Raw genomic sequence first — 19,685 nt, 5'->3', positions numbered from 1 at the left:
AGCCTCGTCCACTTCACTCGTGCCAAAGCAACGGGGGGTGGTGGTGTGGTGGTGTGGTGGTGTGGTGGTGTGGTGTTGTGGTGATGTGGTGCGTGCGGTACTCATAGCGGTAAGCGCTACGCTGCGCTACGAACCTGGCGACCCCGGCTTCGATTCCCGCTCTCACGGTCAACACCGGAGACGATTATCTGAACCAGTCCTTGGTCTCTCCTAGGTCAACTCAGCCTCAAATGAGTACCTGGTGCGGTGTGTAAACTTCGCCACGAGGGAGACAAAGGCGGCCGGGCGTGGTATTGGCCACCCACCCCTTCGTGTGCCGTGCCGGCCTTCGTAGGAGCTGCTCGCTAACAGCCCTTGGTACTTTGGATACGGGCCACTCTTTGCGTTAAATTATTGTCTCGTAAAATATATATTTTTTTTGTCCTCCCACTTTGAAATAAAAAAAAGAGACAAACGTCGTGCTCTCGCGCCGTGGTTGAAAGGTGCAAGACGCAACTCCGATCATCGCACACGGAGGGAGGCTGATCGTCAGACGGGCGTCGCGTGCATCCTGTACCGCCTGGACACCTGCAGGGCTTTGGAATTGTAGAATTGTAGCGGACACACTGCTCACCAACACACACTGCTCACCAACACACTCTGCTCACCAACACACACTGCTCACCAACACACTCTGCTCACCAACACACACTGCTCACCAACACACTCTGCTCACCAACACACTCTGCTCACCAACACACTCTGCTCACCAACACACTCTGCTCACCAACACACACTGCTCACCAACACACACTGCTCACCAACACACACTGCTCACCAACACACTCTGCTCACCAACACACACTGCTCACCAACACACACTGCTCACCAACACACACTGCTCACCAACACACTCTGCTCACCAACACACTCTGCTCACCAACACACACTGCTCACCAACACACACTGCTCACCAGCACACTCTGCTCACCAGCACACTCTGCTCACCAACACACACTGCTCACCAACACACACTGCTCACCAACACACTCTGCTCACCAACACACTCTGCTCACCAACACACTCTGCTCACCAACACACACTGCTCACCAACACACACTGCTCACCAACACACACTGCTCACCAACACACTCTGCTCACCAACACACTCTGCTCACCAACACACTCTGCTCACCAACACACTCTGCTCACCAACACACACTGCTCACCAACACACTCTGCTCACCAACACACACTGCTCACCAACACACTCTGCTCACCAACACACTCTGCTCACCAACACACTCTGCTCACCAACACACTGCTCACCAACACACACTGCTCACCAACACACACTGCTCACCAACACACTCTGCTCACCAACACACACTGCTCACCAACACACTCTGCTCACCAACACACTCTGCTCACCAACACACACTGCTCACCAACACACTCTGCTCACCAACACACTCTGCTCACCAACACACTCTGCTCACCAACACACTCTGCTCACCAACACGCTCTGCTCACCAACACACTCTGCGCACCAACACACTCTGCTCACCAACACACACTGCTCACCAACACGCTCTGCTCACCAACACACTCTGCGCACCAACACACTCTGCTCACCAACACACACTGCTCACCAACACACTCTGCTCACCAACACACACTGCTCACCAACACGCTCTGCTCACCAACACACTCTGCTCACCAACACACTCTGCTCACCAACACACACTGCTCACCAACACGCTCTGCTCACCAACACACTCTGCGCACCAACACACTCTGCTCACCAACACACACTGCTCACCAACACACACTGCTCACCAACACACTCTGCGCACCAACACACTCTGCTCACCAACACACACTGCTCACCAACACACTCTGCTCACCAACACACTCTGCTCACCAACACACTTTGCTCACCAACACACTCTGCTCACCAACACACACTGCTCACCAACACACTCTGCTCACCAACACACTCTGCTCACCAACACACACTGCTCACCAACACACTGCTCACCAACACACTCTGCTCACCAACACACTCTGCTCACCAACACACACTGCTCACCAACACACTCTGCTCACCAACACACACTGCTCACCAACACACACTGCTCACCAACACACTGCTCACCAACACACTCTGCTCACCAACACACTCTGCTCACCAACACACTCTGCTCACCAACACACACTGCTCACCAACACACACTGCTCACCAACACACACTGCTCACCAACACACTCTGCTCACCAACACACACTGCTCACCAACACACACTGCTCACCAACACACTCTGCTCACCAACACACACTGCTCACCAACACACACTGCTCACCAACACACACTGCTCACCAACACACACTGCTCACCAACACACTCTGCTCACCAACACACTCTGCTCACCAACACACTCTGCTCACCAACACACACTGCTCACCAACACACACTGCTCACCAACACACTCTGCTCACCAACACACTCTGCGCACCAACACACTCTGCTCACCAACACACACTGCTCACCAACACACTCTGCTCACCAACACACTCTGCTCACCAACACACTTTGCTCACCAACACACTCTGCTCACCAACACACACTGCTCACCAACACACTCTGCTCACCAACACACTCTGCTCACCAACACACACTGCTCACCAACACACTGCTCACCAACACACTCTGCTCACCAACACACTCTGCTCACCAACACACACTGCTCACCAACACACTCTGCTCACCAACACACACTGCTCACCAACACACACTGCTCACCAACACACTGCTCACCAACACACTCTGCTCACCAACACACTCTGCTCACCAACACACTCTGCTCACCAACACACACTGCTCACCAACACACACTGCTCACCAACACACACTGCTCACCAACACACTCTGCTCACCAACACACACTGCTCACCAACACACACTGCTCACCAACACACTCTGCTCACCAACACACACTGCTCACCAACACACACTGCTCACCAACACACACTGCTCACCAACACACACTGCTCACCAACACACTCTGCTCACCAACACACTCTGCTCACCAACACACTCTGCTCACCAACACACACTGCTCACCAACACACACTGCTCACCAACACACTCTGCTCACCAACACACTCTGCTCACCAACACACACTGCTCACCAACACACTCTGCTCACCAACACACACTGCTCACCAACACACTCTGCTCACCAACACACACTGCTCACCAACACACACTGCTCACCAACACACACTGCTCACCAACACACACTGCTCACCAACACACTCTGCTCACCAACACACACTGCTCACCAACACACTCTGCTCACCAACACACACTGCTCACCAACACACTCTGCTCACCAACACACTCTGCTCACCAACACACTCTGCTCACCAACACACACTGCTCACCAACACACTCTGCTCACCAACACACTCTGCTCACCAACACACTCTGCTCACCAACACACACTGCTCACCAACACACTCTGCTCACCAACACACGCGGAGGCAGGCAAGGGGATGCAGATCGTCGATTCCACCTTCGTCAGCCCTGCAATTTCCTGCTCGCCAAACCGCCGGCAGAAGGACCTCCACTCGAATTAGGGGGGGCTTCTTCTGTCGATTTGAAGCTTTCGTGACTGCAAGGATTCGTACTCTTAGGTTGTCTCCGTTAAAGTCACGTAGGTGAAACATAAAATTTCAATTAATAAAAGTTAAAATTATTTTAGCAAAAAAAAGAAAAATTATTTTACCTTTTATTAAAAATAAATAATAAAATTAATAAAAGTGAAATAATTTTAGTAAAAATATTAAAAGTAAAATTATTTTACTTTTATTAAAAATAAAATTAATAAAAGCAAACTAATTTTAGCAAAATTATTAAAAGTAAAATTATTTTACTTTTATTAAAAATAAAATTAATAAAAGTAAAATAATTTTAGTAAAATAATTAAAAGTAAAATTATTTTACTTTCATTAATTTTAATTTTATTTCTTACCCACGTGACTTCACCGAAAAAACCTAAGAGTATGGGGCTTCTATAGTTGTATTTGGCCTACTCTTCCGCGCTCGGTCGTTGAAGTTATTTGATGCGGCTGGACGGAGGAGCGGGTGATGTCTCCATCCGTACAGGGAGCCCAGTGCCAATGTGGAGATCTGCTGCTGGCCACGAGGAGAGGGCCTCAGCGGAGAGAGATGTTCGTCTTCTTGGTTCTTTCGGTAAAGTCACGTAGAAGGGAAATAATAAAATAATAAAAAAGAAACCATAATAAAATAATTATCACGACGTTTCTTTCGGTAAAGTCACGTAGAAGGGAAATAATAAAAATAAAACATAATAAAATAATTTTCACGACGTTTCGGCCACAATGCAAGCAGCTGTCCTCAGGTGAAGAACAGGTCTGGCTTGCGTTGTGGCCGAAACGTCGCGAGAATTAGTTTATTATTTTAATATGTTTATTTTTATTATTTTATCATTTTTATCTTTATTATTTTATTACTTCCATTCTACGTGACTTTACCGAAAGAACCAAGAAGATGAATCCCTGCAGTCACGAAAGCTTTCCCCAGCCCCGCCATCTCCGTTGATGGAGCGCAGGCCACAGTGGCACACCGTGTCAACCCGTACGAATTACTCCGTATTCTTGAACAGGGAAATTGAGTTTTAAAAATAATTGTCTATTTGTTTGTGTTTCTCCCTTGTGATGGGACTTTGTAAGATGAAAGTTGAGATTTTTAAGGGCCACGGGGTGACTGATAAAGCCTGAATTGGTCTGTAATGAGGTTAGGCACTGATAAGGGGTTTACAGGTGTGTAGAAGTGTAGTGTATAGTGTAGTGTATAGCAGAGGTGGGACAAAGTCATTGTTATGCAAGTCCAAGTCGAGTCGCAAGTCATCAAATTCATGACTCGAGTCTGACTCGAGTCCAAGTCACATGACTCGAGTCCACACCTCTGGTGTATAGTGTAATGTATATTGTAGTGTATAGCGGAGTGTGTAGTATATAGTGTAATGTGTAGTGTAGTGTATAGTGTAGTGTGTAGTGTAGTGTATAGTGAGCATGTGGGTGGGTGAGTGAGCATGTGGGTGAGTGAGCATGTGGGTGAGTGAGTGGGCATGTGGGTGAGTGGGCATGTGGGTGGGTGAGTGAGAATGTTGAGCATGTGGGTGGGTGAGTGAGCATGTGGGTGGGTGAGTGAGTATGTGGGTGGGTGAGTGAGCATGTGGGTGGGTGAGTGAGCATGTAGGTGAGTGAGTGGGCATGTGGGTGGGTGAGTGAGTATGTGGGTGGGTGAGTGAGCATGTGGGTGGGTGAGTGAGCATGTGGGTGAGTGAGTGGGCATGTGGGTGAGTGAGTGGGCATGTGGGTGGGTGAGTGAGTATGTGGGTGGGTGAGTGAGCATGTGGGTGAGTGAGCATGTGGGTGGGTGAGTGAGCATGTGGGTGGGTGAGTGAGCATGTGGGTGAGTGAGTGGGCATGTGGGTGAGTGAGCATGTGGGTGAGTGAGTGAGCATGTGGGTGAGTGAGCATGTGGGTGGGTGAGTGAGTATGTGGGTGGGTGAGTGAGCATGTGGGTGAGTGAGCATGTGGGTGGGTGAGTGAGCATGTGGGTGGGTGAGTATGTGGGTGGGTGAGTGAGCATGTGGGTGAGTGAGCATGTGGGTGGGTGAGTGAGCATGTGGGTGAGTGAGCATGTGGGTGGGTGAGTGAGCATGTGGGTGGGTGAGTGAGTATGTGGGTGAGTGAGTGGGCATGTGGGTGGGTGAGTGAGAATGTTGAGCATGTGGGTGGGTGAGTGAGCATGTGAGTGAGTGAGCGAGCATGTGGGTGGGTGAGTGAGCATGTGGGTGAGTGAGCATGTGGGTGAGTGAGCATGTGGGTGGGTGAGTGAGAATGTTGAGCAAGTGGGTGGGTGAGTGAGCATGTGAGTGAGTGAGCATGTGGGTGGGTGAGTGAGCATGTGGGTGGGTGAGTGAGCATGTGGGTGAGTGAGTGGGCATGTGGGTGGGTGAGTGAGAATGTTGAGCATGTGGGTGGGTGAGCATGTGGGTGGGTGGGTGAGCATGTGGGTGAGTGAGCATGTGGGTGGGTGTGAGCATGTGGGTGAGTGAGCATGTGGGTGGGTGAGTGAGCATGTGGGTGGGTGAGTGAGCATGTGGGTGGGTGGGTGAGTGAGCATGTGGGTGGGTGAGTGAGCATGTGGGTGGGTGGGTGGGTGAGTGAGCATGTGGGTGGGTGGGTGGGTGAGCATGTGGGTGAGTGAGTGAGCATGTGGCTGAGTGAGTGAGCATGTGGGTGGGTGGGTGAGTGAGCATGTGAGTGAGTGAGCATGTGGGTGGGTGAGTGAGCATGTGGGTGAGTGAGCATGTGATGTGGGTGAGTGAGCATGTGGGTGGGTGAGTGAGCATGTGGGTGGGTGAGTGAGCATGTGGGTGAGTGAGTGGGCATGTGGGTGGGTGAGTGGGTGAGCATGTGAGTGGGTGAGTGGGCATGTGGGTGGGTGAGTGGGTGAGCATGTGAGTGGGTGAGTGGGTGAGCATGTGAGTGGGTGAGTGAGCATGTGGGTGGGTGAGCATGTGGGTGAGTGAGAGCGTGAGTTTGTGCGTGTGTATGGGCGGGTGAGTGGGTGATTTGATGGTTCCGCCTGTGTCTTTTCGGAGGAAGAAATGCCAAAGTGAGGGAGTCGTGAGGTCTTTGGGTCTCGAACGGGGAGATGTTCAAACCCCAAATTCGAGGCTTGCAGTCTGCGTGTGTCGCCGATCTGCAACTGCCCTTGAAGCTGTTTGGCCTCCAACAGAGGCAGCCAGCCTCATGATTATTCAACGTCTGGCTACTGTGCTGACTAATGCGTCCCATAGTTGTACTACTACTACTCCCCTCTGCACATACTAAATAACAATTACAAAGATCCAGCGGTGGCCGTGAGCGGGAATCGAACTCGGCTCGCCTGGTTCGTAGCGCAGCCGCGGCGCAAACCGCTGCGCCACCGCTCCCCAAAGAAAAAGATCCCCCGTATAGCCTGCGACAGACTGTAGGGGCAAGTGCTGTTAGCGAGTAGAATCTATGAAGGCCGGCACTGTGGCACACGAGGGGGTGGGTGGCCAAACACCAACCCCGGCCGCCTTTGTCTCCCTGAGTGGCGATGCTTACTACACATTGTACGAGGTACTCATTTGAGGCCGAGTCGACCTAGGGGGGGGGGGAGCGGCTCAGACAATCGTCGCCGCTGTTGGCCGTGAGCGGGAATCGAACTCGGCTCGCCCAGGGGCTCGCAGCCGCGGCGCTAACCGCAGCGCCACCGCTCCTCGCACTCAGCCAGCGACAGTCGCTATGGTGACAGCCCTGTTCGCGTCACTTTCTGAGCGCGTGTTACAAACTCGCAGCCATATTGGTCAGGGGGGGAGCGCGTGAAGCGCCGCCCCGCCTCCTATTCGTCGCCGCTCGGTGACGTCGACGCGCACACCCCCCCCCCCGCCCGGCCCCTCCCCCGGGGCCCCATTCACAACCGCAGCCGCCTTTCCCCTATCCAACATGGCCGCCTACCCAATGTGGCCACCTACCCAACATGGTCGCCTTAATCTAAGTTGTCTTGTGGTTGTTGTTGTTGTTTGACTTGCATCCCACTGAGATTTTTGCACACAGTGTTGGTGTACGGTGCTTTTTCTGCAATATTTTGCTGTCTTTTCTTGGATTTTCTGTTTGCACATAGTCACTTTAAGATGTATTCTTGTTCATGTTTTTGTTTTCTGTTTGTTGCGGTTGCACCCGATTCAAGCGCCGAATGGCTCACAGGGCTATACCAAATAAATTAACTTGAACCGCCTTTCCCCTACCCAACATGGCCACCTACCCAACATGGCCACCTACCCAACATGGCCGCCTACCCAATATTGCTACCTACCCAACATGGCCGCCTACACAATATGGCCACCTACCCAACATGGCCGCCTTTCCCCTACCCAACATGGCCGCCGGGCGAACTCGCCGACCTCCACTGCCCTCCAGCGGCAGCAGCGTCTCGCCGGAAGCCACGTGGAGGAGTCTCTCCCGGGCGCGAGGCGGCCGACTCAGCGGAGACGCGGGGCAGCGCCCTGCCCGCCTTTGTATCTCTCTCCCTGACAGAGCCCCCCCCCCTCCCCCCTTTATAGCAGAGATACCCCCTCGTACCAGGACCCGCGTCTCCACCCTCAAGACCGTTCTCCATCTGCCCCCCTCCCAACACCCTCCACCACCACAACCACCACCTCTCTCCACCACCACCTCTCTCCACCACCACCACCTCTCTCCACCACCACCACCTCTCTCCACCACCACCACCTTTCTCCACCACCACCAACTCTCTCCACCACCACCACCACCACCTCTCTCCACCACCACCACCTCTCTCCACCACCACCACCTCTCTCCACCACCACCACCTCTCTCCACCACCACCACCTCTCTCCACCACCACCAACTCTCTCCACCACCACCCCTGGTGCTCACCCCCCACCACCTCCACCACCACCTCTCCACCACCACCACCACAATGCTCCGATCCCTCACCCGCCCGGGCACAGCCCTGACCACCCTCCCACCATCCCGTCTCTCTCCCCTCGCCCCTCACCCTCCTCCCCCGCTCGCCCCTCACCCCGCGGTGTCGTCCCCTCGCCTCTTCTCGGCCTCGTCCTCCTCCCGTGGCCGCCGCGCCGACATCACGCGGCGTTGGCTCCCCCAGGCGCCCTCCATCCCCGGCTTGGAGCGCGTCTCGTATCGCGGCCGCGAACACTTCGTGCCGGGACTCGCTCACCCGCCCCGCGAGAGCTGGGAGCGGGGCTGGCTCGCGCCTCGACAAGGGGGGAGGCTCGCAACGTCGGACACGGCGGCGGGGGAGCAGCAGGAGCAGCAGGCGTTCGTGTTTCACCCGCGGACGCAGCTGGTGGAAGGTGAGTTGACACGTGCTGTGGTGGAGTGTGATGGTGTAATGGTGGTGTGGTAGTGTGTAGTGTGGTGTGGTGGTGGTGTAATGGTGGTGTGGTGGTGCTGTGTAGTGTATAGTGGTGGTGTGTAGTGGTGTGTAGGGGTGGAGTGGTGGTGGTGGAGTGGTGGTGGTGGAGTGGTGGTGGTGGAGTGGTGGTGGTGGAGTGGTGGTGGTGGTGGTGGTGGAGTGGTGGTGGTGGTGGAGTGGTGGTGGTGGTGGAGTGGTGGTGTACAGTGGTGTGTAGTGTACAGTGGTGTACAGTGGTGTGTAGTGGTGTGTAGTGGTGTACAGTGGTGGTGTGGTGTGTAGGGGTGTGTAGGGGTGTAGTGTATAGTGGTGTACAGTGGTGTGTAGTGGTGTACAGTGGTGGTGTGGTGTGTAGGGGTGAAGTGTATAGTGGTGTGTAGTGTGTGGTGGTTTAGTGGTGGTGTAGTGGTGTGTAGTGGTGGTGTAGTGTGTAGTGGTGTGTAATGGTGTGGTATATAGTGGTGTGTACTTGAGCGTGTCACGTCGAACATCTGTATTCGTTTCACGAAGTAAAGCGACAAAGTGACTTGGCCGACTTGCTAGCGGGTCAAGCGGGCCAATGTGTGATGAGCAGCTGATCATTGCACGTAGAGGGATCTGTAGAAGGTGCTTCAACAACACATCCCTCCTGCGGAGGGAGCTGGTAGGAACGTTGGGTTGCTCGGTCAATGGCCTGCAGGGTCAACGGCGGCGTGGTGTATTCCGCAAATATGCCCGACTGTGAGGGCGGGCACAAGCCGGCGTGAGTTGGTTAAACGTTGAGTTTTATAAGGGCACCACGGGGTGAACAGCCCCTCCCCACCCAGCCCCACCCCCCACCCAGCCCCACCCCACCCACCCCCCAGCCAGCCCCACCCCCCACCCAGCCCCACCCCTCCCACCCCCCACCCAGCCCCACCCTCCCCACCCAGCCCCTCCCCACCCTCCCCACCCAGCCGATCCCCACCCAGTCCCTCCCCACCCTCCCCACCCAGCCCCTCCCCACCCAGCCCCTCCCCACCCTCCCCTCCCCACCCAGCCCCTCCCTCCCCACCCAGCCCCTCCCTGCACGATGGACGGACGGACACAATAATCCCCTGTGGGCTGGTGTAACCAGGAGGCTCCTACCAGAAAAATGTGAACACTTTTCTGAGAATTTGCAACAATTCCACAACAAATGTTTGTGACTCCGAGCTCTGGAGACCACCTGGAGAAGATTCCAGACATTGTCTCAACAATGATGGCGAACAAATGGGAGACTCTTTGACTTTTTAAAGTTATAAACATTTAGTTTAACACGTAGCAGGCTTTCGCGACCAATATTATTCATAATCAACGTTTTTGGGTGAGATCGCGTTATTTATAAATGTGTCGTAACCCTCCACCACCCAACACGGCCAATCAGCAAAAAAATTGCCCGATGATGCCTGAAGCAATTACCAGCGAAACGTCGCACTACTCAAAAATGTGTAAATGTTGTGGTTTCACGCTTCAACACACCGGTGGGCTAAAGCAATGAACTATTTTGTCTTTTGTCAACGTGACACTTTTTTTTGCTGAATGGCCGTGTCGGGTGGTGGAGGGTTACGACACATTTATAAATAACGCGATCTCACCCAAAAAACGTTGTAAAGGCACGTAGCCTTTCCCACCTGATGACGGACGCTTGTGTTGCGCCCGAAACGTCGTGGTTTATTTTATTTTCTACCCTACATCACTTTACCGAAAGAACCAAAGACTATGGTTCAAATCAAGACTATCAACATGACATTTGTTATCATGTTGCAGTGTCTTATCCGTTCTTTTCCCATTAAAAAACGATAGTCCCATATAAGTGTCCGAAAAACTTTTGACGCACCCCTGTATATTGTACGCATCATATATGGCAAGCACCGATCAGAACCCGTCGGCATACCGCGGCCCACCATGTCACGTCGGTTAAAGCCATGGCACGTGGAGGTAGGGGCCTGTCCCGTGAGTGATCCACCACCACCACCACCTCCTGCCGTCGGTGGGAACTCGCAGAGTTCGACTGCTGCTACTGCTGCTACTGCTGCTACTGCGAGCCTTCATTGTGTCTACTTGCCGCGTGTCGGATCGCCGTGCAAGTAAAAAAAATGTGCGTTGTCGTAAACCCTCCGGAGTCCCACCCGACACAGGCAATTTGTTAAGTTGACACGTGATGAGCAAACGCTGCGAGATGTCATCTCCTGCCTCCCCATGCGATCATCATGCTACTGGCCACACCATCGCCCCGTGCGCCGTGCCGGCCTTCATACGCGATGCTCGCTAACAGCACTTGCCCCAGAAGTCTGTTTTAAGGGGGGGTGCTCCTTTGTCTTTGTGTTGCAGGCGAGCGCCAGGCGCTGTGGCTCACCAAGTCGGTGTTGAGGCCGGGCCTGCCCCCGTCCCTCCAGGCCCTGGTCGCGGTCGCCAAGGCTGAGGCCGAAGCCGGGGACCTCTCGGCCCGGGCCCTGCGGGCTGTGGAGCACGCTCGCCTGTGGGACCTCGGGGAAACGCGGCCGCCTCGACAACGCTTCTGGTCAGCGTGCCGCTCCGGTGTCGTGTTTAGTAGCACGATGTTCAGGGCCCCGATGTTCAGGAGCTAAGACGTTCAAGAAATTCATGTTCCGGTGATAGATGTTCGGGTGGTAGATGTTGAGGTGGTAGATGTTCGGGTGGTAGATGTTGAGGTGGTAGATGTTGAGGTGGGAGATGTTGAGGTGGTAGATGTTGAGGTGGTAGATGTTGAGGTGGTAGATGTTGAGGTGATAGATGTTGAGGTGGTAGATGTTGAGGTGGTAGATGTTGATGTGGTAGATGTTGAGGTGATAGATGTTGAGGTGGTAGATGTGGATGCGGTAGATGTTGATGTGGTAGATGTTGATGTGGTAGATGTTGAGGTGGTAGATGTGGATGTTGAGGTGATAGATGTTGAGGTGGTAGATGTTGAGGTGGTAGATGTTGAGGTGGTAGATGTTGAGGTGGTAGATGTTGAGGTGGTAGATGTGGATGTTGAGGTGGTAGATGTTGAGGTGATAGATGTTGAGGTGGTAGATGTTGAGGTGATAGATGTTGAGGTGGTAGATGTTGAGGTGGTAGATGTTGAGGTGGTAGATGTTGAGGTGGGAGATGTTGAGGTGGGAGATGTTGAGGTGGTAGATGTTGAGGTGATAGATGTTGAGGTGGTAGATGTTGAGGTGGTAGATGTTGAGGTGGTAGATGTTGAGGTGGTAGATGTTGAGGTGGTAGATGTTGAGGTGGTAGATGTTGAGGTGGTAGATGTTGAGGTGGTAGATGTTGAGGTGGTAGATGTTGAGGTGGTAGATGTTGAGGTGGTAGATGTTCAGCAGCTAGACGTTCAAGAGATTAATGTTCAGGGCCTCGACGTTCAGGAGTTCGTGTCGCTGTTCCTCCTCCGTAGAAGTTGCGCAGACCACAGGGGGTTGACTGTCGACTAACACTGTGCCGTGTGTGGTGTGCACGTGTGGTGCGGTGTGTGAACATCACCGCTAGGGAGACAAAGGCGGTCGGGTGTGGTGCTGGCCACCCACCCCCTCGTGTGCCGTTGCGGCCTTCATAGGTGCTCGCTAACAGCACTTGCCCCAACAGTCTGTTAAGGCTACACAGGGTATCTTTGTCTTTGGTGTGGCGCAGCGAGGTGTTGTGGCGAGACCTCATGACCGTGTGCCACTCCCTGGCTCCACGCTACCCGGGCATCCTGGAGCGCAGTCTGGTGGAGGGAGCCAAGATCGGTGTGTCTTGGCAGAGGGGTACATACACACACACGTACACACACTCACACGTACACACTCACACGTACACACACTCACACGTACACACTCACACACGTACACACACTCACACGTACACAGACTCATACACGTACACACACTCATACACGTACACACTCACACGTACACACACTCACACGTACACACTCACACGTACACACACTCACACGTACACACACTCACACGTACACACACTCACACGTACACACACTCACACGTACACACACTCACACGTACACACACTCACACGTACACACACTCACACGTACACACTCACACGTACACACACTCATACACGTACACACACTCACACGTACACACACTCACACGTACACACACTCACACGTACACACACTCATACACGTACACACACTCACACGTACACTCACTCACACGTACACACACTCACACGTACACAGTCACACGTACACAGTCACACGTACACACACTCACACGTACACACACTCATACACGTACACACTCACACGTACACACACTCACACGTACACAGTCACACGTACACAGTCACACGTACACACACTCACACGTACACACACTCACACGTACACACTCACACGTACACACACTCACACGTACACAGACTCATACACGTACACACACTCATACACGTACACACTCACACGTACACACTCACACGTACACACACTCATACACGTACACACACTCACACGTACACACACTCACACGTACACACACTCATACACGTACACACTCACACGTACACACACTCACACGTACACACACTCACACGTACACACACTCACACGTACACACACTCACACGTACACACACTCACACGTACACAGTCACACGTACACACACTCACACGTACACACACTCACACGTACACACAGTCACACGTACACAGTCACACGTACACACACTCACACGTACACACACTCACACGTACACACACTCACACGTACACACTCACACGTACACACACTCACACGTACACACTCACACGTACACACACTCACACACTCACACGTACACAGACTCACACGTACACACTCACACACTCACACGGACACACACTCACAGACTCACACGTACACACTCACACGTACACACACACACACTCACACGGACACACTCACAGACTCACACGTACACACACACTCACGCTTACACACACACACACTCACACGTACACACACTCACACACTCACACACACTCACACGTACACACACATACACACACTCATACACGTACACACACACTCACACGTACACACACACACTCATACGTACACACACATACACACACACACACTTATACACGTACACACACTCACACGTACACACACACACTGACTCACAGGTACACACACACTCACACACACACTCACACGTACACACACACTCACTCACGCACGCTATCACACGCACTCACACCCACACACACGCACTCTCACTCACTCACATGCGCTCACTCACACGCACTCACTCACACAATCTCTCACACACATTGACACGTACAGGCGCACGCACACACTCACTGTCACGTACACTCAGACTCGTATATTGTTGAAGTTAAAGCCGTGAAGACGTCTCTTTAGATATTTATGTTGTTGACGATGTTGTTGACGTTGTTGTTGACGTTGTTGCTGACGTTGCTGACGTTGTTGTTGACGATGTTGTTGACGTTGTTGCTGACGTTGTTGACGATGTTGTTGACGTTGTTGTTGACGATGTTGCTGACGACGATGTTGCTGACATTGTTGTTGACGTTGTTGTTGACGTTGTTGTTGACGTTGCCCGTGCCGCGTGCGCAGGCCCCGAATGTGTCCACGCGCGGGGCCCGCACGGCGCGGTGCTGGTGGGCCGGGCGCCGCTGGGCCGCATCGCCTCCCCGGAGGAGACGGAGTCGGCAAGCGCCGAGCCGCTGCCCGATTTCTCCCCCATCTCCCCGCTCATCGACCTCCAGCGCGTCCACGTCACCCACACGGCCACCACCACGGGTAGCCGCTCACCCGCTCGCTCGCTCACCCAGTCGCTCGCTCACCCACTCGCTCGCTCGCTCACCCACTCACCCACCCGCTCGCTCACCTGCTCGCCAGCACGGGTAGCCGCTCACCCGCTCGCTCGCTCACCCAGTCGCTCGCTCACCCACTCGCTCGCTCGCTCACCCACTCACCCACCCGCTCGCTCACCTGCTCGCCAGCACGGGTAGCCGCTCACCTGCTCGCTCGCTCACCCAGTCGCTCGCTCACCCAGTCGCTCGCTCACCCAGTCGCTCGCCCGCATGTTAAACCCGCTCGCTCACTCAGTCGCTCACCCGCTCGCTCACCCGCTCGCTCACCTGCTCGCCAGCACGGGTAGCCACTCACCCGCTCGCTCGCTCACCCAGTCGCTCGCTCACCCAGTCGCTCGCTCTCCCAGTCCCTCACCCGCATGTTAAACCTGCTTGCTCACCCAGTCGCTCACCCGCTCGCTCACCCGCTCGCTCACCCGCTCGCCAGCACGGGCAGCCGCTTACTCGCTCACTCACCAGTCACTCACCAGTCACTCACCAACATGGATGGCTGCTCACTCACTCGGCCGATGCTCGCTCACCGCCACGGGCAGTCGCTCACCCGGTTGCTCGCTCACCAGACGCTCGCTCGCTCGCATTACAGGGAGCCACTTGGGTGTGTGTGTACCCCCTGTGTGTGCGTGTGTGTGTACCCGCCATGTGTGTGTGTGTACCCCCTGTGTGTGCGCGTACCCCCCCCCCCCCCCCCCCCGTGTAGGGATTCGAGAGGGGTTCCCGTATCCCCACGCTCACACGCTGTTCCTCCTCGAGGGACTGGATGAATGCTGCCGGCTCTCCGCATCGCAGCTGCGCGCCAAGATGCTCGTCTTCAGCTTCGCGCACGCGCTGGCCCAGGCACGCGCACTCTACGGGGTACGTACACGTGTGTGTGTGCGCGTGTGTGCGCATGTGTGTGTACACATGCACGTGTACACGTGTGTGTACACGTGTGTTTGTGGAAACGTGCGTGGTGCTGGCCACCCACCCCCCCTCGTGTCGGCCGTCGTAGGTGCTCGCGAACAACACTTGCCCCAACAGTCGTTAAAGGCTATACGGGGGATCTTTGTCTTGTACACGTGTGTACACAAAAGGTGGCAGTACAGACATTTTTTTATTAGAAAAATAAATCATATCGCCATTGCGTACCTAAGCAGAAACGCTTACCAAATAAGGGATAAAGATTATACAATCGTTTTTGCTATATTTATTTTTTGTACAGTAGAAGCTCCTCACTCTTTAGAAATATATTCCTCAACAGGTTTGATTTTTTGGTGTTGCCCAAATGACAAAGAAACATTTTAATTCAAAAATCACGCAATTGCAAAATATTTAAAAAACCGTTGTCATATTTTCCTGCGTCATCAATGGTAAGTGGCATTTTGACAAAGGAATCTCACCTGCTGCTTTAGTTTTTGATAACCGATGTGTTACATTCCTGCAGCTTAGCTTTTAATTAATTGATCACCTGGGGCTGGTATGGGTTGAAAAACGACCTTACTTTGTAGCTGATGAAAAACAATCCTTATTGGTATTTTGTACTGCCCCCCTAGGCGTTCACGTGTGTGTGTGTACGTAGGGAGCAGTAGTGTAGCGGTTAGCGCTACTAAACCTGGCGACCCGGGTTCGATTCCCGCTCACGGCCAACACCGGTGACGATTATTTCAACCGCTCCTGGGCCTCCCCTAGGTCGACTCAGCCTCAAATGAATACCTGGTGTGGTAAACATCGCCACTGGGGAGACAAAGGCGGCCGGGCGTGGTGCTGACCACCCACCCCCTCGTGTGCCGTGCTCGCTAACAGCACTTGCCCCAAGCCTGTTGTTTATATGCATGTCAGCGTGCCGTCAACCATTTCACAACCACAAATGTAACAACCTCTTTCCCCACGGGTCTCATTCTCTCTCTGCGTCGCCCTCCGTTCTCCCCTCCGCCAGGAGGCGCCGCTGCGCTCGCTGCCCGTGCCCCTGGTGGTGCAGAGCGTGGCCACCAACGGACGAGTCTTCCACTTCTCCGCGCTGCAGCTCAACACGACGGAGCTGCGGGGCGGCGACGGCCCCCGCAACGCGGCGTGGACGCTGGGGGACCAGCCGCTGTACCACTTCGCCAAGACGCGGCCACTCGTGCACAAGCGCCTCGTGCAGGTGGGGGGGGGGGGGCTGGAGGGGGGGGGAAGAGTAGGGGGGGGGAAAGAGTAGGGGGGGAAGAGTAGGAAAGGAGGGGGTGGAGAGTAGGGGAGGGGGGGGGAGGAGAGGTAGGAAAAGGGGGGGGGGAGTAGGGAAGGGAGGGGGGGGGAAAGAGTAGGGAAGGGAGGGGGGGGAGTAGGAAAAGGGGGGGGGGAGAGTAGGAAAAGGGGGGGGGGGGGGAGAGTAGGAAAGGGGGGGGGGGAGGTAGGAAAGGGGGGGGGGGAGGTAGGAAAAGGGGGGGGGGAGAGTAGGAAAGGGGGGGGGGGAGGTAGGAAAAGGGGGGGGGGAGAGTAGGAAAAGGGGGGGGGGAGAGTAGGAAAGGGGGAAGAGTAGGAAAAGGGGGGGGGGGAGAGTAGGGAAGGGGGGGGGAGGTAGGGAAGGGGGGGGGGGGAGAGTAGGGGGGGGGGGGAGGTAGGAAAAGGGGGGGGGGGGAGAGTAGGAAAAGGGGGGGGGAGAGTAGGAAAGGGGGAAGAGTAGGAAAAGGGGGGGGGGGGAGAGTAGGGAAGGGGGGGGGGGAGGTAGGGAAGGGGGGGGGGGGGAGAGTAGGGGGGGGGGGAGGTAGGAAAAGGGGGGGGGGAGAGTAGGGAAGGGGGGGGGGAGGTAGGAAAGGGGGGGGGGGAGGTGTTCTTGAGTGTTGCTGTGCTTTGGCTGATGTCCCCTCTCCCCACTGCCCCCCCCCCCAGGTTCCAGTGGGGGTCTCAGGTTTCAACCCCAGCACCTTCTACACCTTCCTTGCCTTCTTCCTCAACGGAGCCCTGTGACAGACTCACTCAGCTACTCACCCACTCACCCACTCACCCACTCAACTACTCACCCACTCACTCAACTACTCACTCACCCACTCACTCAACTACTCACCCACTCACCCACTCAAATTCTCACTCACCCACTCAAATTCTCACTCACCCACTCAAATTCTCACTCACCCACTCAAATTCTCACTCACCCACTCACTCAACTACTCGCTCACCCACCCCACTCGTAGACTTCCGTTTTTGGCCGCTGTGATTCCAGCTTCTTGCACCGCCCGGCCTCTGCAGGGCCCCTTCCCAGGGTCTCTCCAACACCCCTCCCCACCCAGTCCCTCCCAGGCCTCCCGTGCAAGCGAGGCAGCGTTGTGTACCGTGCCTGGTTGGGTTCATTCCATCTCGTGGCTAAATAAAGGATGCGTACACACATGCAGCCTTGCCCAGTGAAGCCGCGTGTGCCTCTGCTTCCCCGAGGCTTGCACTCTGTGTGTGCACTGTGTGAGCGTGCCTGCCATGGAGAGGGGATGACCCGTGGCCTGGGCATCTCCTAGGTCGACTCGGCCTCAAATGAGTACTGCCAACTTTTACCCACTTTAATCATGGGCAGTGACTAGAACCTGGCTAGGAACCCAGGTTCTCGGTGTCTCTTACGAATCTCCCCAACTACAGACCCGGGGATTGAACCCAGTTTCAACGACCTCGCTTGGTATACAGATCGTGGGTTCGACCCCGACGCCTGCTGCTGTATATTTGGAGTTTGCGTCTCTCTCTCTCTCTCTCCCCGTGGTCGCGTGGATTTTTTCCTCCGGGTCCTCTGGTTTATCACTTCCACATTTAGAATCAACATCGCCACGCGTCTTTAGAGGATTTGGCCGCTGCTGCTGTCGCTGCTGTAAACTTCCACACGACAACGATGATAATGACGACGACGACGATGATGACGACGACGACGATGATGACGACGACGACCCCACTTTCGTTGAGCCGTCATTCGTGACCCAGGTTCGTTTCTGGACAGAGAGAAGCTGCATCAGCTCAGTGAGCCTTACCTGCTCTCAGATTTTAGTTTTTTTCTAAACCATCGTTTCGTCTTCACAGTTTTTTAAGTGACCCGGTCCCCGCTCACCCCCCAGCCCAGAACCCCGAGGACGCGATCCCTGACGGTGGCCACGAGAGGGAGACTCACGCCCCCGGCTCCAGGCCGCGGCGATCGGTGTCGGAGCGAGCGAGCGCAGAATCGTGGTAGTTGCCGAACGTCGCTGGTTTGGTGGTGCTTGCAGCTGGTGTTATTGGTTGCTGCTGGTGGTGGGTGGGTGGTGGTAGTGGGTGGGTGGTGGTGGGTGGGTGGTGGTGGGTGGGTGGTAGTGGGTGGTGGGTGGGTGGTAGTGGGTGGTGGTGGGTGGGTGGTGGTGGGTGGGTGGTGGTGGGTGGTGGTTGTGGCTGGTGGTTGTGGGTGGGCGGTGGTTGATGTTGATAATTGGTGGTAGGTTGGTGTCGATGGTGGTGGTGGTGCTTGTTGGTAGGAGTGGTGATTTATTGATGGTCTCGGCCCAGTTAACGTGCACGAAAATCCATCAGATCGAGGCGTTTTGACCATACAACACCACTCTGGTCAGCCCGAGTAAACTATACGACAGGTCAACAACGTTTCCAACAGACAACCACCCCCCCTGCCCCCGTGTGTTGAGGGTGCGTCTGTTCATTTGGTAGTGGTGCCGTGCGTGCTGCGGTGTGGCGGAACAGAGCAGTCGAATTGCCTTGATCACGTGGGAGAGAATGAGGGGGGAGCGCTGGCGCTAGTAGTTAGCACGCCACGCTACGAACCTGGCCACCCGAGTTCGACTCCCGCTCACGGCCAACACTTGTGGCGATTATCTGGACTGGTACTGGGCTTCCCCTAGGTCGACTCAGCCTCAAATGAGTACCTGGTGCGGTGT

The 19,685-nt window shown here is 54.8% G+C and overlaps 1 protein-coding gene across 1 annotated transcript; it reads left to right on the top strand.

The window, feature by feature from the left end:
• The first annotated feature begins 7,992 nt into the window (after positions 1 to 7,992).
• Positions 7,993 to 18,327, top strand: MRPL37 (mitochondrial ribosomal protein L37). The gene is made up of 7 exons (XM_078877960.1): positions 7,993 to 8,944; positions 11,338 to 11,527; positions 12,643 to 12,758; positions 14,579 to 14,764; positions 15,536 to 15,690; positions 16,751 to 16,957; positions 17,683 to 18,327. The coding sequence occupies exons 1-7, from the start codon at positions 8,548 to 8,550 to the stop codon at positions 17,758 to 17,760; spliced, it is 1,329 nt and encodes a 442-aa protein (XP_078734086.1). The 5' UTR covers positions 7,993 to 8,547; the 3' UTR covers positions 17,761 to 18,327.
• The last annotated feature ends 1,358 nt before the right edge of the window (positions 18,328 to 19,685 follow it).

This window comes from Lampetra fluviatilis, chromosome 49 (assembly GCF_964198595.1).
Source record: "Lampetra fluviatilis chromosome 49, kcLamFluv1.1, whole genome shotgun sequence".
Classification (NCBI taxonomy): domain Eukaryota; kingdom Metazoa; phylum Chordata; class Hyperoartia; order Petromyzontiformes; family Petromyzontidae; genus Lampetra; species Lampetra fluviatilis.
The sequence above is the reverse complement of the archived record's forward strand: the minus strand, read 5'-3'. Positions and strand labels throughout refer to the sequence as shown.